Here is a 25689-nt window from a genome sequence, read left to right as displayed (position 1 = left end):
GCATCTCACCAGGGTGACCCCACGCCTCACAGACAAAGAGGGCTAAAAACAACAGACTACTTTGTCTCTTTAGACGTCAGATGAAGCTGCTCTATGACCCAGTGGTATAGTATTATGCAGTTAAAATCTGCGAGTCTGTGGGCACCTTTATTTACAAAGCAAATACCAGGTTGTTGCACACCTTGGCTAAACAACGATGACGACAAATTGCAGAGTCCCTTAGCAACGCACCTTGTAACACTAAGATATCACTGCTTACCATTTAGGAAACACAGAGCAGTTACTTCTGGCATCACACGTGGTGGATTATATAAAATACATCAAATGTTTGGGATTTTTCCATTTATTTGGTATGTTATGAATCAGAACGAGGACGTCAGGGCTTCATACCTAAGGATCCTTATTATGTAGGAGGTATTGGCACAAGTCCTAAAATATTTAATCCAGGGAACTATTCACATTTTAAATATAGCAACCGAAAACAGTGATAAGCTAATATTGGTCTAGGTATCAGGAGAAAAGAGAAAGTATTTACCGAGGAGATGAACATTTTCCCAACAGTTTTTTGTTTTTTTGGTTTTTTGAGATCAGGAAATAAATAGCTTGGTTTTTAGTGTGGATAGACAATGTTGCAAACATAACTATTTTCTTCCAGTGCATAAATGTACTTTATATGGAGGGGATCAGCCAGGAAATCACAATATGCTGGACTTTGCTTCCTGGTCAGATAATTAGAGGCCTGGGGTTGAAAGCCCAGAGGAATTGAAGGATGAGGCCCACAATACCAGAGGGAGAGGAGGCGTTAGCTAGTGAGAGGAAGGGTTCTTGAATTTAGCATCCTAAAATGTTGCGTGCCAGCTGGTGCAGCTGGAACCTGGCTGGTATATGAAACTATCTGCCTTTTTTCAGGATCCTTGCAGGGAGGATATTTTATACTGATTCTTTTTAAAACCAATATACTGAAATGCTATTGCCCTTTTCCATTTTAACTTTTCATTTCTACTTGAGTCTATGATCAACAAAAGGGTCTTAGGAGCTCTTGGTGAGGATACAGCTAACTAAGTTCTTATATGAATGAATAAAATTTAAAAATAAGGTTAAGTTACTAGTGAAGTCAAAGCTAGCTAGCTGGCTAGATAGATAGATTTGGGATTCTTAAATATTCTTCAAGTGACATTTACATTTTTCCAGGACAAGATTTGTAATTAAAAGACGTAACATCTTTACACTGAATGCAATAAAAGGGAAGAGAGAGAGAAAGCAAGTGGTGCCCCGATGTCCCAAAAATCTTTTTAAAAGTACAATGAAAACACATGGTAAAGACAAAAAAGGGTTTTGGTTTTTTTTTTTACTATATAAAGTGAAACATGTAAGAATAGACTTTATTCCAAAGTTAAGTACCCAATGGAATGTATAGTCATAAGTAGTTACAACATGGTAGGAGACTTTGAAATGTCCAGTTATATTATAATCTAACAGCTAAGACATACTACATGGATCCTGGGAAGGATGGCTCATGTTTAAGAAGCTGCCCTTCATGTAGAAGATAAAGGTACTAAGTCAGGGATAGCATGTCATACATGTTTTTTAAGTGTTTGGAGTGAGATCTAACCTAATTCATCCCTTCCTATCAGCAATTCAATATATTTTGATGATTTCTGAATTCAGACTCTGGAGCCAAAATGCCTCAGTTCTGAATCTGGCTCTACAATTTACAAACTGTGTGACACTGGATGAGATACTTAAACACACTGTAGCTCAGTTTCCTCATCTATAAAATGAAAATAGCGATAAAATTTAACTTGTAGGGCTGTCGATAAGATTAAGGGAGATAATATAGGCAAAGCAGTTAGAAATAGCCTGGCACACAGATGGCCCTCAATTAATGTCATCCACAATTATCATTTAAAAATTTTTTTAAAGTTAAGTTTTTAGCTTGCTTGGCCATGGCTATGACCATGAGAGCCAAGTGAACATAACTGGTTACAAAGGACCTAAACTCATAAATTGACCTGATTTGATCAATGCTTCAGCAACTAAGCTAAGCATACAAACGAGGCCAGAGAACGTCCACAGTGCCTTCTGCCTACATAGTGCTTCTCAAACTTGTTTGTCTCTGGGTCCCTTTCCACTCTTAAATATTATTGAGAATCCCTCAATAATATTAATAATTAATATCAAGATATTAATAATATTTAATATCTTAAATATTACTGAGTCAAAGAGCTTTTGACTAATAGGGTTATAACTTATACTACTGACCATATTAGAAGATAAAACTGAGAAACAAATGTTTACTAATTTTATTTTAAAAGGACACATTTCTTACCTGGTAACATAAAATATATACCTCATGAAAAGTACCTAGACTTTCCAAAACAAACCAAAAGGTGAGAAGACTGGTAGTGTTTTGCAGTTTTGCAAATCTCTTTAATCTCTGACAATAGAAGACAGATTCTTATATCTACTTCAGCATTCAATCTTTGGCCATGTGTTGTTTTGGTTAAAGTATGCAAAGGAAATCTGGCCTCAAAGAGGTAATGTAGTTAGAAAAGGAGGGACCTCATAGGTGCTCTTCTGGAAGGGTGCAGGGACACCCAGGGGTTCCGGGACCACACTTTGAGAATGGCTGGTCTACGGCTAAGTTGTCAAAGACTTACTTCATGTTACCAAGGACTACCACCTCCTAACAGGATGATATAGGCAAGAGCCATGAATGAGCAGGCAGGCAAAGCCTAAATAAATGCAGTGCTGCTATTTTCACAAAGTACAGACCAGGATCACTCTAATCGCTGCCTACTTATTGCCTTTCGGCTACCTTACTTCACCCCTCTTCCTAGACAGGATCTTTCCAAGGGGCCACTGTCCACACACTCCAAATACTTTGATGCTACTACACTTTCTCAGTGGATAATACGGTCCTCAGAATGTCAACTTAATGTTCTTGGAATCAACACGTGAGAAACAACACATCCTATTGCAAGTGGTGCCACCATATCAGAACGACAGTGTGAAAATTCTTTATAGAAACTTTGTCCTCGTGTAACTGCAGCTCTAGATACCAATCCTGTATTCTGGGAAACTTCTGGACTGGAAAAAACAGTCTCATTTTGGTCACTAAGATGGAAAGTTAACTAGTACACTTTTCTGTTTAAAATATTGAAATATCTAAGAAAATTGCCCTTATTATAAGACTAAATGGTGGCTAGAAGGCCAAACATTATTTTAAATCTAATTTATGAAAAAATTTTTTGGCTCCTTTTCAGCTATGTAATGAATCCCAAGTTTACTTTCAATTTAATTCAATATTCTTTTGATGAGAAGCTACACTCTTCAGAGATGAAGAATTGTTTACAAAATTCTAACAAGTTATTTATTGAGCGTTTAATATGTACCGAACTCTGGGGATCAAAAGATGAGTAAGACAGTCTGTTTTAAGAGTTACAGTGTTTAAAAAAAAAAGTTACAGTGTTATTTAAAGTATAATTTATCTTTTCTATCTTAGTGCTTTCAAAATACGACAGAATAATCATTGAATTACAGAACCTTGCAAATCAATAATATATCAGGATGATGCTGAGTTAGAACATAATATAATCAAGAATTCAAGACTAAAGAAAACTGAAGCATGCCCAGATTTTACAAAGCAGGATTTAACATTATTGATTTTTCCTACTTTTTAAATGGTCACATCACTCACTTGCCACTTGGCCAAAGAAAAATGGCATTAATTTCCCAGTATTATTCTCTGGAAATAAGTGTCTATCTTGAACATCTACATACATCTATACCTTCATTTCATAGAAGAGTAAAAAGGGGCTGCTAAAATAAAAAAGTTAAATTCTTTATAGATTTTTATACTTAAAAATGATTACTTAGTAATTGTAGATGTGTCCCTGATATATTCTGAAATTTGTTATATAATCGAATAATATATTTATCAACAGTCTAATTAGATGGTGTAGTTTAATTTTTATTACTAGCTTTTGCAATATATTCTGGGGACCATAATAAAAAGAAAATATAACAAATAAATATTTGCATTAGGATAAAAAAGTTGGCAAATGTATTTTGCTTTGTGACTAAAAAGGCCTTAACATTATAAAGAGAACGACTGTTTAAAAAGACATGACAGTTAGATTTTAAATTCTTTTGTTTAATAAATATTGCTTAAACTTGGTTATTGCCCAAATTTATAACTGAGAAGTAGTATCTCTGTATCATCACACAGAAGAAACAAATTTAGTTGGTAAGTAAATATCATACTTACTACATAACTAAAAGTTTTCATTTTGATATAAGAAACTGTATAGTCTCAGCAGTAAAAAGATAGGTTTTGTGATTCCTTTTTTGAGTTTGATTATATACATTTTCCTACTTGCCCCCAAATTCCTAAAGTGAAAATCATCAACAATAAAGTTAGGGATTCTCCTAATAGATAAATATGTATTTATTAATGGATTATTGAAAACCAGATATACGAAATAGAACACATCCAAGTTGGAAGATAGAAAATAAAATAATACCAAGAATTTCTATAAAGTACCTTTATAGGATTTAGAAATAATTCACAGCAATTGAAAGATCTTATCATTAACTGCCTCTAAAATGTACAATAAAATTGTATTAAACTTGAGCTTTGCTCAGTATTAGAATCTAGATTTTTTTTTGGCATGAGCATTATTTAAGAGTTCAAGTTTAAGAGTTAATTTTTCATCAATCATTTATGGCAAAATTAGTTCTTCCATAAAGGCCTGATTATTAGCAACCCATGAGAATTTCTAAAATTGGCAAATGTACACATATATCTACATTTTTAAAAGTTTTGTGCTGCAAATGTTTCACAATAAGAAGCTGTAAAATCACTGGAAGTTTCTCCCAAAACACGACTGAGCAATCTTGTAGAAAATCTCTAAACAGTACTACAGAAACGACAAGCCAAACAGAAGGAGCAAGAGGTGTTAATGATCATTTGGGAAAAATGTAATTATCTACTATACCCTTTTTGCAAGGATTTGATCCATAGTTCAGCTCATGCAGATGAACTGTTCAGTCTTCAAGTCAGAGATGAAACCAGGAGATGAATCATTCTCGTTCACTGTCCAACTAAGCCCAGGCCAGCAAGAGTACATGCTACTCTGTTGTGACGGGACTTCTGTGTGATCTCTATCAGGTCAGTACCCTTCCAGAGTCACTGCTTAGGGCAGGATCATTTCAAATTCAGCCTGTCATTTTATTACACGTTGTTTTCACCAGCATGCCCACCGAAACAGAAAATGCTGCACATATGGGCTGAGATCAAATGCTTTCACCATTCAGTTGATATATTCTGATATGAGGCAGAAAAAAAGATGGTCTGCTTTTATTCATTTTTTCCTTTCAGATCTCAGATCTTTGTTTTTTAAATTAACTTATTAATTAATTCACAAAAGGCCAAAGTTTTTCAGGTACATGCTTTAAGATGTGTTATATTTGCAATTGGCTCAAAACTTCCTCGCAATTAGTATTCCTCAAAGCCAAGGCTCACTAGGTAATCAGCAAATGTCATTACGATTATATGTAAAGTTTTCAGTTTCACAACTAATGGAACAGAATGCTTATCAAAAATTCAACCTTCAATATAGCTCATAATTTTTGACGGGTGAGTTGATTATTTTTTTAAATTTTTTTATTGGAGTATAATTGCTTTACAGTGTTGTGTTAGTTTCTGCTGTCAAACGAAGTGAATCACCTGTATGTATACATATATACCCCTCCCTCTTGGACCTCACTCCCCCTCGCCCATCCCACCCATCTAGGTCATCACAAAGCACTGAGCTGAGCCTCCTTTGCTATACAGCAGGTTCCCACTAGCTATCTATTTTACACATGGTAGTGTATATACGTCAATCCTAATCTCCCAATTCATCCCACCCTCCCCTTGCTCCTCTGTGTCCACCCATCCATTCTCTATGTCTGTGTCTCTCTTCCTGCCCTGCAAATAGGTTCATCTGTACCATTTTTCTAGATTCCACATATATGCGTTAATGTATGATGAGTTGATTATTTTTAGAGTGATATAACAGGATTTTTAGGACTCACCTGCCAATATGCTTATATTACTAGTAAATTACAATTGATGCCAGGAATGCATGAACAACATTTATATCTTTATTCTGAATCTCAGTGTTTAATCTAGAAAGGCCATTCTCTGAGGCACACAGAATGTTTGCAAAGTCTCACTCAAATTAAAATCTCATAAACATCTACTCTGGAATACAGCAACATTCCATAAAGATCATAAAAGAATACTCTGCTAAAAGATTAATCTACCTTTAGGAATACCAAGATTCAAACTGAATCCATTTAAAATAACGTTCCAAGTTGTGAGAGACTTCTCTGAATTGCTTTTTGTAGCACTAAGAAATGACAGTTCTTTTCTCAAAACCATTAGCATGTCTGTCTACCTGAGGTTGGATCTAGCACCAATGTCCTCATTTTCATGATTTCTTCTTCTAGTCATTATGAGTATTTTATACAAAATGCTCATCTTATGCTCAGGATTTAATATATTTTATTAATAGCAAATACTTCTCCCTTCTATTCATAGTACATGTGTATTCTCATGGTTAAACTGGCACTAACTGAAAAGACACAGGTAGAAACAAGAGATCACATGAAATCCTGAACTCTTCCATAATCTAAAAAGAATTTTATGAATCCCTCAGAATCAAGTACATCAAAACTTTATAAACATAAACCAAATATTAACCCCCTTTTCCCATATAGTATCCTGTAAAGGGAAACGACTTACTATGCTAACTCTTTAAAATTAAACGAGATGACTTATTTATACCTATGTGCAATTCTATTAAAAAACAATAAAATTACATTTCCAACCTCCAAATGACATCCTCCATCTACTATTCACATGAGTTTCAAAAACAGATTTTTAACTCCATAATGTTTCTCCCCTAACTGTAAAAGACCATCCTTCTCCTTGTAATTAATACACCAGAAAGGGCTGAGTTTCAAAGCTCTCAGATTTCTCTTGAGAAAAGTCTGACAATTTAAACCTTCTTACATTCTTGGGTCCACTAGGCCCTTCCTGCACCCCGAATCGCCCACCAGCTTTTTGCATTTCAACAAGCATCCTCTTAAGACGGACCTGAGCTGAGCACACTCCAAATTATATCAGAGGCAAAACATACCTAGAATCCAGATCCCAGCAAAACAGAAAGAAAGGACAGCCCATTGTCCCACACACATGGAACTCAGGCAATCCCTAGTGCAGAGAGCCAGGCTTCCTTCCTATCTGCCAACAAACATTTTGTAAAAGGCACAACCATTCAGGCCAAAACGGCACTTCTGTAAAGAAAATGCATTTCATTCGGAAACCGTATATGCTTACTTGTTCTGGGAAGCTCTCTCCCTCTTCCACTGCCATTCTCTGTGGCCAAGTATGAAACCTGATAACTCAATTAGTTAACACTTTGGACAGAGCATCGCGTCTAAAAATACCCGCCTTGGGAAAGGTAAAGATTTCCCCTACCTCCTAGTAAGGAGGTCGGAGCTGGTCAGAATGTTCTTAACTATTGAGATGAAGGGTGGGCGGAGGAGAGGATGGACGATGTCTTGGTCCTTACAAACAATCTAGTACCTCCCAGCATTCCTCGCGGACTTACCATATCTGTGGCTTCCAGGCAAGCTGCGTGTATTTAGTCATGATATGGGGATACCGAAAATAGCAGGGCCATCAGCTGGGAGTGTACCCGGGCTGCTGGGACTCACTCATGAAACCAGCTTTTGTCACTCTGCTTATCAGCACTTTCCTCTGTAGGCAGGCTGCTCTGACATTCCTTCTAAAGACAATACCACCATTTTCTCCTCCTCTGGGATTCACTCAGGCCTGTCCTGCACTATTGGGCTTTTTAAACTTTTCATTTCTTTTGCTGCACTAGCTTCACTACTGAATATATGGATGAGTGTATACACACACACACACACACACACAAACACACACAGTGAAAGCATACTGTACTGCCAAGGAGAGTTATCTTCCAAATGTAATTAATTTCCTTCTGTCTAAGGGCAAATACAACCGATGATCTTTTTAAAAATACAGCACTCTACAAAGCTCATGTGTATCATCAGAAAAAAAAAAAAAATACTGCTGTACACCTGAAACTAACATGACATTTTAAATCAACTATACTCCAGTAAAAAGAAAATGAAAACGAAAAAAATACTCATTGAATGCTTCTGGTCAATTTTTTTCAATTTAGGTTTTGTTTTTTTTTTTTTTAAATAAATGAATTTTCAGATTTGGGGCACATAATACTTAGGCAACTTTTTACTAGTCTTACCCTTGAGCTCAAGAGTCAAAGCCCTAAAAAAACCATCATCCTAAGAACATGCATTTATGTGTTACTTAGAATCGTTCTAATCAATGCGTCCCTCAAACCAGTCAGTCTTGAAGGAAAAAGCCTCCATGGTGGACTGAATTCAAGTTTGCGAAGGCCAGGGTGTAAGTCTATTCATTCCCTACCGGTTTATAGAGAGCTTACTACGTGTCAGACACTCCTCTAGGTGCTGGGGTGGTGTGGGCAGAGAAAGACAACGAGCAAAATAGAAAAAAAATCCCTGCCTTAATAAAGCTTATATACCAGCGGGGGGAGGGGTGGGGACAGACAGACTTTAAGTCATAAACGTAATAAACAAGCTATTGAGTTCAAGCAGCAGGATAGGTACTGTGGAAAAAAAGAGTAAAAAAGGGGGATCATTGGTATGTGTTTAGGGAGTGGGTATGTAAGCTTAATATTAATAATAATGATAAAATAATAATAACGTATACAGGGTAGGATTTTTATCTTGACAATATAATTATGAGTAGAATCGAATTATACTCTATAAAATTAATAACCACATGAAATTGCCAGTTTTGTAGGTCGCATCCATGTACATACCAGCAATTTCATATGGTTTAATCTAATAATAATATAATCATGGCCATCATTGTCATTATCATTTAATAGTAATTAAGGACTCCGCAGGCAAGGCACTATGTTACTTTCTTACAGATCACGACACTGCGGAGCACTCTTTCTCTCTCTACAATTGTGAGCGAGACACTAGAGTTCAGAGAGGTTAAGGAACTTGCCAAGGACGCCAGCTAGCAAGTAGCCAGGATTTGCATCTAATTCTATAGGATTCTAAAGGGAAGGTCACATACTGGCAGCAAATAGCAAATGCATGTTTTCTTGGCCCTCAGTGTGTTTTTTAAAATATTTTCAGTTGTCAACACTTAAAAATTGAGATGTTTCCTATCAAAATCTAGAGTTCCTGTTTAGAAAAATAAATAATGCAAGGATCTGGCAAGTCTGGGCGCACGTTTCTGTTGGGCCGTGTCTCTACGTGTCGAGGGATGGCTTCCCGCCTCTGCCCTCCGGACTCCCTACGGTCTGACCACGGTCTGCTTCACTCCTCGACTTTAGGGGTCCGGCTGCCCAGAGGCCTTTCGAGGTGGGCCTCTGTTCTAAAGCCTGTGCTTCTGGCCACAGCGCTAGCGATTCCCAAGGGAGTGTGTCATCCCAGAAGGGCTCAGGGCCCCCAAGAAGGGCATGACCCGCTTGGGAGGGTCAGGGGTCAGGCACTGCTGCGAAATGCCCGGGGGGGCCTGCCGACTACCCACCTCTGTCGTCCCCCCCTTCCCACATCCAATCCCTTGTCCAGCCACCCCATGGGAGGCGAGCACCTGATGCGTGCTAGAAACGCCGCTTCGGCAGAGAAAACCAGGAAAACCCTCACTTGCTCTGTGCCTCTCTCTGGACTGACACACAGGCAAGCAGAGCCAGAGTCAGCCCTGGAACACTGCGGGTCGGATCCTCCTGCTGTAGACCCGAGGTGGGCGGGAGACAGGGCCGGGAAGGGGAAAGGTCCCTCAACCTCCCCAGGCCGGGTGTTGCCCGACGGAGGACAAACTATTCTTCTATCAGACTCTAGGCTGCATCCCCAAGCCCTGCTCTTTCCTCTGGAGCTGCAGGCTTCCTTCCAAATGACATTGGTTGTGTTTCTCTCCTCTTCGAAGCCACCCTTGATGTCTGCGTTAACACACCCTTGATGTCTGTGTTAATACGCCTGGTTTATCAGAATGCTGGGGGCCTGCGAGTGCAGGTCTGGGGATCTGCCCCTGGGAGCCTATAGGCCAACCCTCACGTTCACAACGGAAATCAGAGAGCAAGACTTCCGGCTCCAGATGGGCAACAAAACTCCTATCTACCCAGACCTCCCCTAAGGAACTCACTTTGGGGGATAATCACGCTCACCGGCAAGGCATTCTTCCTCACATCTAATTGAGTGAGATCCCTTCTGCCCATTTCTTCATCTCCTGTCTTCAGTGAGAAGACAGAACAGTTGGTTATGATCTTCCAAATACTCAAAACTGCTACTGAGTTACCCCCACCCCCACCCCTCCAGTCTTCTCATCCCTGGGGATAAATAATCCCAACCGATTCAACCTTTCCGTGGAGTTCTTCAGAGAAAAACACTCTATAATTACACTAAATAAGAAGAGTAATAATTCCCATAATTGTCTCTTTCAACCCACCCCCTGGCCAGGACATTTTGTTTCCCCTGCGATCATTGATCATCTCACAGGTACCGTAGCTGCAAAAGGAGAAGCAAAGACAGAAGGTAACTTCCCCGAACAGTGAGCATGGGCTGACGTGGGACGCTGGTGGAGCCTGAACTGGGAGGCTGGTGGGTCTACGGAAAAAACTAAATGCTCCATAATGAGATATGATGGTCACATATCCTATCGTTTTCTGAAATCAACTGCGTACTACCTCAAGGAAACCCAATCGTTAAAAATATTTTTCTCACAAAAGATAAAGAGTAGAGTTAATCACACAACCTTGGAGTTCATTTACTCAAAACGCATCATTTGAAAGAGAAAGAAATGGAAGGCCGAGGGGTTCCATGAGGGTACACTGTGAATCGATGCTATTGCTGTGCCTAGAACTCATGATGGATTCCTTCCACAAGCACCAAGACGTAGGGTTTTTACCGAGTGATTTAATGTACAAAATGGGATTCAACTTGTGATTTTTTAAGGGGCACCGATACTGCTCATGAGAAATGATGTTACCCGCATCCATCAGGTATTCATCATTTGGAGGCTCAGACGAAGGGGCAGATACTTGCATCAGGCTGTGTAAGGAAGAGCCCCTGGCTTAAAGCAAAGTCTGGTGATACTTTTCTACGTGGATCTGTAAAGTACAGAGCATCTTAGAAGTTACGGCCTTTTACATCGATCCAGGCTCCCCTCTAGGAACCAAGGATCCAGGGTCCACTCACGTCAAGCCACTCGGAATCGTGAGTCACCCAGCTGGGACTGGCCGGGGACGTTTTCTCTGCAGAGGGTGGGGGCGGGGCCGGCGGAGGGCTGGGGGCGGGGATGCTGCAGGCCGCACCTCCCTTCCAGCTGCTCATGCCGTGTGTGACCCTCCACTCACTTCTCCGGCCCTGCTTGCAGCCTGTGGGTGCTCTGAGCTATCTGGGTCTTCATGTCACCGAGCCCCCGATCGGGGGCTCCTCTGTGTGTTCCCAACGGACATGTCAGGAAGGTGAGAGGCGGCAGAGCAGAACTGGGGAGAGGTCGGTAGCATCCCCAGAGCCAGTGGATTTCGGGGATAATCCCCAAGGTCAGAAACCATTCCAAAGAAGGGGAAGAGCAGAAATCGTTCCTGAAATCCCACCGCTTCACCAATCCTTTCAAGACCCAGCAGGCAAATGCCTGGAGGGCTGCCGCTCCCCCATCCTGCCCACACTAGACATGGGCCTCCCACATCCCGGCTTTTTCATTGGGGAGGTCGGTTTGTCCGGAGATGTCGCTAGTATCTAGGTCAGGGGGGTCTCTGAACTATGACCTGAGGGCCCACACTGACCCTGTTTCTTGCTGCCCGTGAACTGTATCTGGCTTTTACACTGTTAAATGGCGGAAGTAAATTAGAAGAATAACACTATTCTGTGACACGTGGAAATCATATGCAATGCAAATTTCAGTGTTCACAAATAAAGTGCTGTTGGAACACGTGGGAGGCATATGGCGTCCCTATGACACCTTTCTGAAAGGCAGTGGAGTGTCCTGAATACCGAGAATGCTGTCTGGTCTTTGAGGCTGAAAAACGGCAGAAACCCCACAAAACCCCAGTAGGATGCATTCACCCACTAGCTTTATGTGACAGAAAACATCACTGTCTTTTCATGCAATAATTTAAAGTATTAATATACTCTCTATCCTCTCTTTGTGTGCCACACACAAAATATTGAGCATTAGGACCTAGATCCTATGTAATTTTCTCTGTCCAATATTCAGACAAAACATAAAATGTGTTTTGAAAGGAAAACAAAATGATGCCGGTATTGACATCACTGATGTGACTCTTGAAAACTTGTAGTAACAAAGTGTGTTTTCTCTTCCCCTTGTTTTCCCCCTTCTTTCCAGTTGAGACCATGACACGGGCACTGTTCACAGGAACACATGGAAAAAGCAGCTCATTGAGCTTCTAGGAGGGCAAATGATCTAATCTACAAGGGAGCTTTTTAAAGAGCGGAGGAATCTGGATTGGCCATATTCAGTATTTTTCATATCTTCATCAGGGCGTATTCTACTCTCCTTTATCAGCAGCGAAACACACAAGATGAAGGATAAAAGAAAAGTTTAGGGATTCAGATGGGACAGGAGCCCCTTGACTTTGGAAGGAGACTGGTTTGGGATGGCACCTGTGGGACCCATGGGGGAGGGTGGAGAAGAGAAGCCCAGTGGTCAGGAAGGAGACACGCCCCTCCCCTACCTCTCCATTCCCAGGGCCCCAAGCCCTCACCATCCAAAATCCAGTGAAGTGTCATCTAGGCGGGAACACACAACAGCTATCTCACACGTTACTGTTACGAAAACAACCGATTCTAAGGTGAAAATGACCAATTCATCAAACCCTCAGGAGGCCTGGTTTATCCCCAACAGAAAGTAGCCAGAAATTCCTCTTGCACTGGATGTCTGGGACACTTGCACTGGATGTCTGGGACTTCTCCACTTGCACAGCTTCCTACTCTTATCCATACATTTCCCTACTCCCCAAGCCCCACTACCACACTCCCTTAAAATCTTGTATTCCAGGAGAAATGAAATGGATGGACTCAACAGAGCTTCTCTCTTCTTCCTTCCTTTTGCAAATGGCTCTGTATGCAAATGAGGCCATATGCATACAAAGATACAAGAGAACAAATGACACGTGGTAACCTATGTTGTCTTCAGCACTTCATATATGTGTGATCTCAATACCTGCACACTTTACTGCTAACATTATATAAAAGGTGCCTCCATTAATGAAGAGGGAACACTGAATTTTATGAGCCCACATCGCACGAAGAAAGACAGGTTATTTCTGGACTACCAAAGCTGTGTTCAGTGTAGCCTGAAGAAACAGAATGGCAAGATAGCTCTTCATTATTTCATAGGCTCTTGAATATATAAAAACGAAGCATGCAAAATTCAGAATGGATTGTGAAATGATCACTTCCCCCAGCTCCAAGGGGCTCCACTGAACGTAAATATTCTCAGATGAAACTATGTTTCTATGGTTGTGCATGATCAGGGCTTTGGAGTCTGAAAACGTGATGAAATCTGGGGGTCCGATTGGCTTAAGAACAACACCTTTAGAGATGATCAACTTACAGTTGTGCATTCTCAACACTGACACATTACTCTAGGTGGGTGTCCAGAAAATGTGACACCCATTCACATTTCCGAAGGTGAACCAGAAGGCTGGAATAACATACTCTGTTTAACACTTGTGAGTAAAGGAAAAACACCTGCAGAAATATACCAACCGTTTAAAATTTCTCTCTATTTAAACCATCAGAAAGGAAGAAACCAAAGGTCAGAAAGACAGGAACTGGACTTAGGTGCACAAAATCAACCAAGCATATAGTTTTCTAAATTGTGTTTTATCATGCAGAAATCAGTGTACGCAGTTTCTTTAAATATCTTATGGCGTAGAGTTAAAATGTGCGCGCGCACGCGCGTGTGCATATAAAATGACCTAGGTTTCCAGGATTCTTCTAATGGTTCTTCAGCTCTAATTGCAATGCTCTCATTCTGACTTATGGCTGACAGATTTTCATCCACAAGTGAAATGAAGAAATTAAGATCCTTGCTCCAGACACTGCCTTTGTTACAAATACACACACACACACACACACACACACACATATTATATGAGATATAGTAAGTGTGGATAATTCTTTGACAAAAGCTGGTTGTCTTTTTTCTTTTTTTGGACGCACCGCACAGCATTTGGGATCTTAGTTCCCTGACCAGGGATCGAACCCATGTCCCCTGCATTGGATGCACAGAGTCTTAACTGCTGGACCAGCAGGGACGTCCCTGGTTGTCTTTTATAAATGGAAAACACTAACTATTAATCCAGAAAATTATTCCTTAGAAAAAAAATTATGCATGATTTGGATAGATTAAGGAAAAGAGTAAATAAAAGTTTAATAGGAGGAACTAAAAATGCACTTATCAACATAAATTCAGGAGCCATAATTTTTTTTTTAACATCTTTATTGGAGTATAATTGCTTTACAATGGAGTGTTAGTTTCTGCTGTATAACAAAGTGAATCAGCTATACATATACATATATCCCCATATCTCCTCCCTCTTGCATCTCCCTCCCACCCTCCCTATCCCACCCTCTAGGTGGTCACAAAGCACCGAGCTGATCTCCCTGTTCTATGCTGATCTCCCTGTGCTATGCGGCTGCTTCCCACTAGCTATCGATTTTACATTTGGCAGTGTATATATGTCATTGCTACTCTCTCACTTCATCCCAGCTTACCCTTAGGAGCCGAAACAATTTAGTAAGTCATCGTGACTTATTACGAAGGAAGTCTGGACTCAGCAGCTCTGATGCCTTCCCCAAACAGACCTGCAATCGGACAGCTATCAAGATGAGCCCCAGATTCTAACACAAGCAACTCCCAATGTCTAAAATGTGTAGAAACGATAGAACCATGAAAGCTATTTCCTTTTTACTGAAAGTACATTTTCCCCAGAAATTCAACAAGGGGGAGAACTAAATACTAAATATCTTCACACGTCACTCCTATCTGCACTGTCCTTTTCCCCAAGTCTGGAACTGAAAAGGTCAAGTGGAACAAGTCACATGATGGCCCGCTGCTGGGCAGAAAGGACTGGCGCCTGTCATGTGCTGTGTTCTAAGGGGTGAGAACACTTGATGACTCCAGCCCACATTCCGACCATCTCTCATCTCTCCCAGGCAGCAGGGCACGAGGGGTTTGGGGGGGTGGGGGTGGGGAAGCAGCAGTCAGTTATCAGAGAAGGCCAAAGACCTGCTCCTTTCCTCAAAGTGCCAGACTCGGGGGAGAAAGGCCATCTTGCGGTGGTGGCTGTTCAAATACAAAGACTTGTGTTAAGGTCCCTGCTTCTTTATCTCCTAAACCAGATGGAGGTCTGTGGGCCACTGGTTCCATAGCAACATGTGGTCAAAACAGCAACATGGATAAACTAGGAAGAAAGGGAAGATCATATGTGCTCATTTGGGTACTGCTGAAACAGCACCTGGACAAGAGTGTCCCCCTGCAAACCTCCTAGGCTATGAGATGTACCCCATAGTGAATATTTCTAAATCGAACCCCACTGAACAGTAACTCCCCTTTGCCACACTAAAGGATGAGTTCTTCATATTCAGTCAATTAACTAAATAGTAACTAAGGAACTGGGTACTACAGAGGACCAAAAAAAGATAGATTTAGTCCTCGTCCCTTCTTTAAGGAAATTAGACTCTAATTGAGGGAAAAGAAAGCTTATTTGCAATAAAATAATTTTAAAACAATCTATATCTAAACAAATTCTCTGAGATCACTTATTATCTCTACACTCTCACCCCACCCACCCCGAATTTATGCTGAGGCTGCACAGGTTTCTTCTTCTTTTTTTTTTTTTAATTTGGCCGCGTTGCGTCTTGGTTGCTGTGCGTGGACTTTTCTCTAGTTGCGGCGAGCGGGGGCTACTCTTCATCGCCGTGCGCGGGCTTCTCATTGCGGTGGCTTCTCTTGTTGCGGAGCACGGGCTCCAGGCATGCGGGCTTCAGTAGTTGTAGCGCGCGGGCTCAGTAGTTGTGGTGCACGGGCTTAGTTGCTCCACGGCATGTGGGATCTTCCCGGACCAGGGCTCGAACCCATATCCCCTCCATTGGCAGGAGGATTCTTAACCACTGCACCACCAGGGAAGTCCCACAGGCTTCTTTTACATCCTTCCAAATGTTAATTTTGTTCCTGCCCCAGGGCCTTAGCACTTGCTGTTTTCTCTACCTAGAATGCTCCTTTCTCGTAGATCTTCCAGGGCTGCTGGTTCCTTCTTATCAACGAGGCCAAAGAATAAATAGCATTTCCTCAGATGGGCCTTTCCTGGCCACTCAATCTAAAGTAGCCCTAATATAACTACCATGATACCATTATTTTCTATGTAGCACTATTTGATAAAGTTTTCATTTATTAGTTCATAGTTTGTTTCTTCCTTCCCACCCAACCCCCACAGAATTTTAGTTTGTGAAAGCAGGGCCTTGTCTGTCTTGTTCACTGATAGAACAAGATCAGGAATATAGAAGATGCTCAATAAATACTTGTAAAAGAATGAGAACAACCAGAGTTCAGAGATCGTGGGCAGGAATGAAAGAGGACAGGCTTGAACTGTCTTTTGAGGGCGATTACAATTGCTAAAGGAAGATGAGCATATCCTAGCTGAAGGGAAAAGTCAAGCAGAGTGAGTTCTGGAAGTATCCTCCATGGGGACAGCCTCAGCGAAGCAGGAGAGGGATGGTAACAATTACTGAGCCCTTATTCTGAGCCCAGCATTGGGCTGAGTGCCCTGCATTTCAGAGCTGGAAAGAATAAAGATCTCTTTATCCACATAAGGAAGCTGAAAGGATGGTGCCTGGCACAGGGCTTGGCACAGAGAAAGCCCTCAATGTCTGTTAAATGTTGAAGGCATCTATTCCCTATATTACTAGTGGCCCAGAAAGGTAGGAGTGTTGGGTGCTTTGTTCCTGCAGTAAAGGGGGCCTGTATAGGCAAGGTGGGCACAGTCCCATTACATCCTGACCTTGTCATGTCATAGCTATTTGATTGTGATCTCCAAGTGGCAAACTGAATCTTAGACCTCGAAGGAGCCTCACAGACAACGGGACCCAATTTCCCCCATAAGAAACCCTTACGGGATTAATGACTTGTCCAAAGTCACACTGCTCGTTAGTGGGTTCCACATTTTCCTTCATTAAAAACCTCATTAAGGCCCTAACATTTAAAAAAAATATTCTAATTATTGCCAACATTCAAAAATAAAGACATTTCTCATAAAAAGCCAGATATCTGCCTTTTCTTAAAAAATCAGATGCTTTGGCAAAACCAGACCTTCATTTCCATGTGGCAATGACTAATTGCAGTTGAGCCAAAGCTATGACCTTTAGCTGCGCAATTGCGCTGCAGTTTGCTCCAGTGCCTTGGCCTGGCCTCAGTAGACAGTAGGCTTCGCAGCTCTGGGGTTGAAAGCCATCAACGAGGCCCAACTGAGAGCAGCTGGATCCTCCCAAGGGTACAGAACACACATGGCGGGGCTCTTGCCAGGAACATTGGACTTGGTAGCGGTTCAACTCCAGGGAAGGTGCTCCATTCCCCTTTGCACCTCTTTTAATTATCACAGTACCCAAGACCTGAACCGAGCGTGCCCAGTTTGGACACGGCCCTCACTGCAGGGCTGGGAGGATGACAGGAGATGTGGTTTTGTTAGATCCAACACACAACTGGAGAAATAGCCTCCAGATATTTCGGAGTTCCGAAGTTACAGGAAGCCAGTGACTTTTGAGTAATATGTGAGTCATAGGAAAAGGAATAAGCACGTTTCTTGTAAAAACTGTATGAACATAATACCCTAAAACAGAGAGTCAAGATTGAAAAAATGAGCTTCACTTGACTCAGGTGGATAATGTCCTTTGCAGAGAGAAGGGAAAAGTGCTGACTTCACTGTATCATTAGTTATCTTTACCACAGGAAATAGTAAGCTGGGATATATAAGTTTTCTCCTGCTGTCCTACGCTTATCTCTCCACCTGTCCTCTGGGGCCATTCATTTCCCCGTGAACTTCTTTAACCATCAATCACTTCATTTTCTTGAATCTTCAATTTGCCCTTGGCTCTCCCCCTGCAACTCAGCACCTCCATAAAATATTCCTTCCTCTGGTTTCAAACCATGCTCATTAAACTCAGCTATCATGACATGTTCCATATTTACAGAAATAATTCTGCAAGAAGTTTCAAATGAACCAAAGAATAAATAGTTCAACAGATGACACTGTACGAAGTTTATAAATCACTTCTAATTTTGATCACAGCATCTCAGATGTTACCTTTTCAGAGATGACTATGGTAAACATTTTAGCTAAAAATAGCATCTCCAGCCCTCCTCACTCATTACTCTAGCTCCTGACTCTGTCTTACTTTTCTTATTGGCTCTTATCTCTATATGAATTAATATGTATCTCTATTACTTTATTGTCTATCTCCCTGCTAGAGTTTAAGCTTCTCCAGGACAGGAGGCTGTTGGTTAACACAGTTGGTTGGTTAACACAGTATCCCTCATATCTAGAACAGTGCCTAATAGTCAGTACATAATTCTTCAGTGCTTGAATAAATAACAGTCACTTCAGCGGAGAGTCTGATTAGAAGAATACTTGGAGAGAATCAAATTAAAAAGTCAAAAATTTTCAATTACATAGATTGCATCAAATGATATCACTGATGAACACAGATGCAAAAATCCTCAACAAAATAATGGCAAACTAATCCAACAATACATTAAAAGGATCATACATCATGATCAAGTGGAATTTATCCCAGGGGTGGAAGGATTTTTCAACATCTGAAAATCAATCAATGTGATATACCACATTAACATAATGAAGAATAAAAACCATATGAGCATCTCAATAGATGGAGAAAAATGCTTTTGATAAAATTCAACATCCATTTATGATAAAAACTCTCCAGAAAATGGGCAAAGAGGGGACCAAACTCAACATAATAAAGGCCGTATGTGACAAACCCACAGCTAATATCATATTCAACGGTGAAAAGCTAAAAGCATTTCCTCTAAGATCAGGAACAAGACAAGGATGCCCACTCTTACCACTTTTATTCAACATAGTTTTGCAAGTCCTAGCCACAGCAATGAGAGAAGAAAAACAAATAAAAGGAATCCAAATTGGAAAGGAAGAAGTAAAACTGTCAATGTTTGCAGATGACATGATACTATGCATAGAAAATCCTAAAGATACCACCAGAAAACGACTGGAGCTCATCAATGAATTTGGTAAAGTTGCAGGATACAAAATTAATATAGAGAAATCTGTTGCATTTCTATACACTAACAACGAAACATCAGAAAGAGAAATTAAGGAAATAATCCCATTTGCCATCTCATCGAAAAGAATAAAATACCTAGGAATAAACCTACCTAAGCAGGCAAAAGACCTGTACTCTGAAAACTGTAAGACACTGATGAAAGAAGTTGAAGACCACATAAACAGATGGAAAGATATACCATGTTCTTGGATTGGAAGAATCAATATTGTTAAAATGACCATACTCCCCAAGGCAATCTACAGATTCAATGCAATCCCTGTCAAATTACCAATGGCATTTCTTACAGAACTGGAACAAAAAATTTTTAAATTTGTACGGAAACACAAAACCCTGAATAGCCAAAACAATTGAGAAAGAAAACAGAGCTGGAGGAATCACGCTCCCTGACTATACTATAGTATAGTTAGGCTATACTATGTATAGTACAGCTTCAGACTACACTATGAAGCTACAGTAATCAAAACAGTATGGTACTGGCACAAAAACAGACACATAGATCAATAGAACAGGACAGAAAGCCCAGAAATAAGCCCATACGCTTATGGTCAATTAGTCTATGACAAAGAAGGCAAGAATATACAATGGAGAAAAGACAGTCTCTTCAAAAAGTGCTGGGAAAACTGAATAGCTACATGTAAAAGGATGAAATTAGAACATTCTCTAACACCATATACAAAAATAAACTCAAAATGGATTAAAGCCCTAGACATAAGACTGGATACTATAAAACTCCTAGAGGAAAACATAGGCAGGGCACTCTTTGACATAAATTGCAGCAATATCTTTTTTGGATCTGTCTCCTAGAGTAATGGAAACAAAAACAAAAATAAACAAATGGGACCTAATTAAACTTAAAAGCTTTTGTGCAGCAAAGGAAACCATAAACAAAACGAAAGACAACCTACGGAATGCAGGAAACATTTGTAAATGATACGACTGACAAGGGATTAATTTCCAAAATGTACAAACAGCTCATACAACTCAATATCAAAAAACAAACAACCCAATCAAAAAATGGGCAGAAGACCTAAATAGACATTTCTCCAAAGAAGACATACAGATGGCCAACAGGCACATGAAAAGATGCTCAACATTGCTAATTATTAGAGAAATGCAAATCAAAACCACAATGAGGTATTACCTCACACCGGTCAGAATGGCCATCATCAAAAAGTCTACAAATAATAAATACTGGAGAGGGTGCCTCCTACACTGTTGGTGGGAATATAAATTGGTGCAGTCACTGTGGAGAACAGCATGGAGCTTCCTTAAAAAACTGAAAGTAGAGTTATCATATGATCCAGCAATCCCACTCATGGACATACATCTGGAGAAAACTAACTCGAAAAGATACATGCACCCCAATGTTCACAGCAGCACTGTCTACAATAGCCAAGATATGGAAGCAACCTAAATGTCCATCGACAGATGAATGGATAAAGAAGATGTGGTATATATACAATGGAATATTACTTAGCCATAAAAAAATAATAAAAGAGTGCCATTTGCAGCAACATGGATGGACCTAGAGATTAACATACAAAGTGAAATAAATCAAAGACAAATATTATATTATATCACTTATATATGTGGAATCTAAAAAAATGATACAAATGAACTTATTTCCAAAGCAGAAATAGACTCACAGACAGAAAACAAACTTATGGTTACCAAAGGGGAATGGGGAGGAGGGATAAATTTGGAATTTGGGATTAACTACTGTATATGAAATGGATAAACAACGAGAACCTGCTGTATAGCACAGGAACCTATATTCAATATCTTGTAATAACCTATAATGGATAAGAATCTGAAAAAGAATATATATATATATATATCTGAATCACTTTGCTGTACACCTGAAACACTGTAAATCAACTATACTTCAATAAAAAATAAAAATTAAAAAAATTAAATTATATAGCTTTCATCAAATGATACCCAGTTAATGTGATCAATATAAGCAGAAATATGTAATGCTAGTGATATTAATTGAACATTTATGATATATTTCAGGCCCTGCAATAAGCATTGTGCATTCATCTTCCTGTTAATTTTCATAACGCCATAAGAAGTCACTGTTACTCATTCTATAAGTGAATTGTGAAAGGTCTCTATTATTTTGTTATACTGGAGAGAATATGCAGAGCAGTAACCCCAACAGAAGGGAACCAAATTAACCCTTCGAATAACAATTTTTCAATCGTGTTATGTAAATAGAGCCAAGTCTGGGTCAGGCAAGAAACGTAAATGAGGACACAGTGCTGGGAATATGTGTCTTATGAGTAATACGTGACTCACCAGAAAAGGAATAAGCATATTTCTGTGGAGCAGCCCCATGAATATGAAACCGTGAAAGCACAATCAGGACCGAAAACATGAGCCTCACTTCCCTTGGATGAATAACATTTTCTGCAGGAGGGCAGGGCACGCTGACAGAAGGCCCAGGCTGGTTTTACTGAACTAAGAGTGAGCCGGCCCCATTTACCATCATTCTCCCCCTAACTAGCATGTTAAGTATTTGTTTTAGGTGTTCCAACATGATTTTACCGATGGATACTATGAGCTAAAAGGTGATACTTCAGAATGGTCCGATGGTTATATTTCAGGAATATATGAACTCTCCCCAGCTTTCAAACTATGTGTTGAGGCTAATTCTGATGGAAATGTTAAAGAAAAGCTTTTGATTTTCTAGTTTACTCAAGTCAGCACAGAAGATAGGATTTCCAGAGACCCAGGGCTCCCTCAGCAACAAAAGACTGCTGAAACCAAGGTTCCCATGTCGCAGCTTCTATGGAGAGAGGCAGGGAGGACTGGAGAATTCCCCGAGCTTGGTGAGCCATGAGGAGATGGTTATGAACCTGCGGATTCTTCTAAGCTGCCATCAACGCAGGCTCTAGTGCAGCCTGGTACTTGACCCTATGAAAACTATTAACTGTCGGGAACAGAAACAGGATAAGAAAATCTAAGTAAAGTTATGATTCCTTAGCAAACTAGATGTCCTCATAAAAACACAGTGGCAGTGAGTGTCATGGTTCAGTATGTAAGTTCAAGGGCCAACTACCTGGCTTTAAAATGTGCTCTGCCCCTTCTTCGCTCTTAATCTTGAGCAAGTTACTCGGCCTTTTATTTCTCAGTTTTCTTATTTTTAAAATGAGGATAATAATAGTTTTACTTCATAGGGCATTTACAAGGAATAAATAAGTTAATGCATGCAAATATATGTAACATACAAAGAGGTTATTTAATATATGTACAGTATGTATTCAAAAATATTAGTTGTAATTACCTGATTAATGTTTATAAAAAGGAAGAGAAAATGCTTTTAAAAGTATCCTATTAAAAACAATATAGTTCTATGACCTCACTTTTATGTGGAATCTAAAAAAAACAAATAAACAAACCCAAACTCACAGATAGAACAGATTGGTGGTTTCCAGAAGCTGGGGGCTGGGTGGGCAAAATGCGTGAAGGAGTCAAAAGGCACAAACTTCTAGTTATAAGATACGTAGGTCCTGGGGATGTAACGTACAGCATGGCGACTATAGTTAATAATACTCTACCATCTATTAGAAAGCAGCTAGAAGGGTAGATCTTAAAAGTTCTCATCACATGAAAAAACAAATTCTGTAGCTATACATGGTGATGGATTTTAGCTAAACTTATTACGGTGATAATTTTGTAAATATCAACTCATACATTGTACACATAAAACTAATATAATGTTACATGTGAAATACACCTCAACAAAAAACGTCTGTATAAAAATAGAGACCAAGCATGAAAAAAAACCCAAACCTAATACATACAGTCCTGTATCATAAATATCCATATCGCAGAGGTAGTTTATCTATCCATCCATCTCTCCATCTCCATATATTATACGGATTTGCACATTAAAGGGGCACACTGCCCATGACACGGGGCACGGCAGGGAAGGTTGTCCCTTCCCTGCCCTGCCCCCTTTTCAAAACACTATCTCTTGATGCTAATAGTGATCTGATACTTAAATATCTGGTTTAGAAAATTACGAAATACTAATTTTGGAAGAAAACTTTCCTCAGCCTAAGAAACCCTGACAATTACCCCAAGTGCCTGTGGCATTTAAGATCAGTGTGATCCTAAGTACAAAGCCATTTAATGGCACCAAGTTCTCAAGAACACTTCATTCATCAGCAATGCGGCCTCACAGAGCCTCGGGTACTTGGTAATCAAGGCTCCCACTCTCGCTCACTCACTGCGGAAGACTGGTGAGCTTGTGTTCTTATTACAAACAATTACTGACTTCTTCAAAGTATTGCCAGATTACATAGTAAATTAAACTTTAAAAACACTATACATAGACTGTTATAATAGTTATGTACTTGCAAAAGGATGTTTATAGTTTCCAAGGTTGTGTTACATGTATTATTTCATTTGACCATCATAGTACTTGAGATATGAGGTACGCTGAGCAGGTCCTATAATCCTCCTTTAATAGACCAGGAAACCAATGCTCAGTTTAACAGCCTTTCCCCAAATCAGGTGGCTGGATGGGATCTGGGTGGACTTGAATTTGGATTAGAACTAGGTCTTTTAATTTCTAACATATTAACATATGTTAGGCATATCAACACAGCCTCCCATCATTGGAATGGAAACCAAACAACGCAAAAACGCCAGATTGCGGAAAAACAAGTGGATGGCACTGTAGAATCCGTTACAGTGAAATATGTCTTCTATACTGTATATTAATATGTACTTTAATATATATTTTGGGTAAGCTTCCAGCTTGCTCTAAAGCACTTCCACTTATTCATTTCTTTTCATCATGTGTATGACAATCACTAACCAGGCATCAGGAACCATGCTCGGTGCTGGGCTATACAGTGAATGAGGTCTTGCTTCCAAGGAGCTTACATCCTTGGGGGGTATATGTATTCCACCCAGTTAATGGGCAAAGTCTTTGGAGATAACAGCTATGCTATGAAGAAATGTTTCTCTATTTGGCTACAAAAAGCCATTATGTTCAGATTTTGAAAAAAAAAAAAAAAAAGTATATATTGAGTAGCCTGAGAGCTCTAACTCTGTCTTGTCCATAAACCACGCCTATTCATTCAACCACCTGATGATGATTATTCGCAACCTAAAAACTCTTCTATAGTCTCTTCCCCATTCACTCCAGCTTCCCCCTCACAAGCCTAGACCAGTGTTTCTCAAACTGGTGCTTCAGAGAATTCCTGGAGGAAATGGACATGAGTTTCCCTCAGCCTTCAGTGCTTCTTCTTCACACCTACGATGTCTTCCTAAGCCAGGCTCTCCCTCCTTAAATGCCTTCAAGTGACTTCCTCCCTGGTTCCAGTCACTTCCTTTTCTGCAGTAGCCAAGGAGCCGGGCTCTGTGTCTACCTTCGCGGCAATGGCCCTACTACCACCTACGACTGTCCCCTCAGATTGGCCTGGAACCACGTGCATGACTTCATCTCGACTCTGCGCCGACCTGCTGCCCACTTTGGGGACTTTTAAGCAGAGAAACACACGGCTGGATAAAGTACAGAGGCTCCCACTCCAGCCCTCCCCGTGCTTGTACTCAAAGCGCTAAATAATCTGAAGGTCACTGTGTGTACCGCACTGGGGGGTCTCAGTGATGACAAAGATCCGAAGGGAACAGCCAGGATGTGGCAAAACCTGTCGAGGTGGCCTTCGCTGTCTGTTTTGGAGGGGCCGTGAGCGTGGACAGCAAAGGTTTATTGTTGCTTATTTTACACAACTGTGAAACGCCACTCAACAAGGTGGACTTCAGCTGTGGGACACAATCCCTCCCCTTTCCCCTCTCCACCCCATTGGTAAGAGTGGCTTCGTGTGGCAGTGACTCCGAATCTCTAGTGGGTATGTGTACAGTGACAAAATCCTCCCAGCCAGCTCCTCTGCAATGTCCGCAGCCATGAGGAAAATACTATTGTAGGGAAACTTTCTGTGACTCCTTAGTCAAATCAAGATAATTATACCTACTCTTCTGATTACAGAGGTGCTATTTTGAACATGAAATGTACAAAGCATGAAAAACTGTGGAAAGCATTATACAAACAGAATAATGATGCTACGAGAAAGCCCAGCTTATGTCTTGGAACTTACAGTGTCGTCTGGGACATGCGACAGGTAAATATAGAAACCAACCAGAGAAGGGTATTTCACACTTACTCAGGGCTTACTCTGTGCCAAGCAGTCTGCT

The 25689-nt window shown here is 40.3% G+C and overlaps 1 protein-coding gene across 11 annotated transcripts in view; it reads right to left on the bottom strand.

The window, feature by feature from the left end:
* The window catches only part of ANK3 (ankyrin 3), a 562075-nt gene that overhangs the window by 128640 nt on the left and 407746 nt on the right, over positions 1 to 25689 (bottom strand). The window contains exon 1 of one of the 11 annotated variants that reach the window (XM_082407433.1): positions 7391 to 9495. The exons of 9 other annotated variants lie outside the window; for them this stretch is intronic. In XM_082407433.1, the coding sequence (XP_082263559.1) occupies positions 7391 to 7426 (36 nt within the window). In that variant the 5' untranslated portion in view covers positions 7427 to 9495. Of the gene's footprint in view, positions 1 to 5000; positions 5752 to 7390; positions 9496 to 25689 lie in introns of those variants that run through there. One more of the 11 variants, XM_082407424.1, reaches the window with a different exon arrangement.

This window comes from Balaenoptera borealis (genome assembly GCF_965194805.1).
Source record: "Balaenoptera borealis genome assembly, chromosome: 10".
NCBI classification, from domain to species: domain Eukaryota; kingdom Metazoa; phylum Chordata; class Mammalia; order Artiodactyla; family Balaenopteridae; genus Balaenoptera; species Balaenoptera borealis.
The sequence above is the reverse complement of the archived record's forward strand: the minus strand, read 5'-3'. Positions and strand labels throughout refer to the sequence as shown.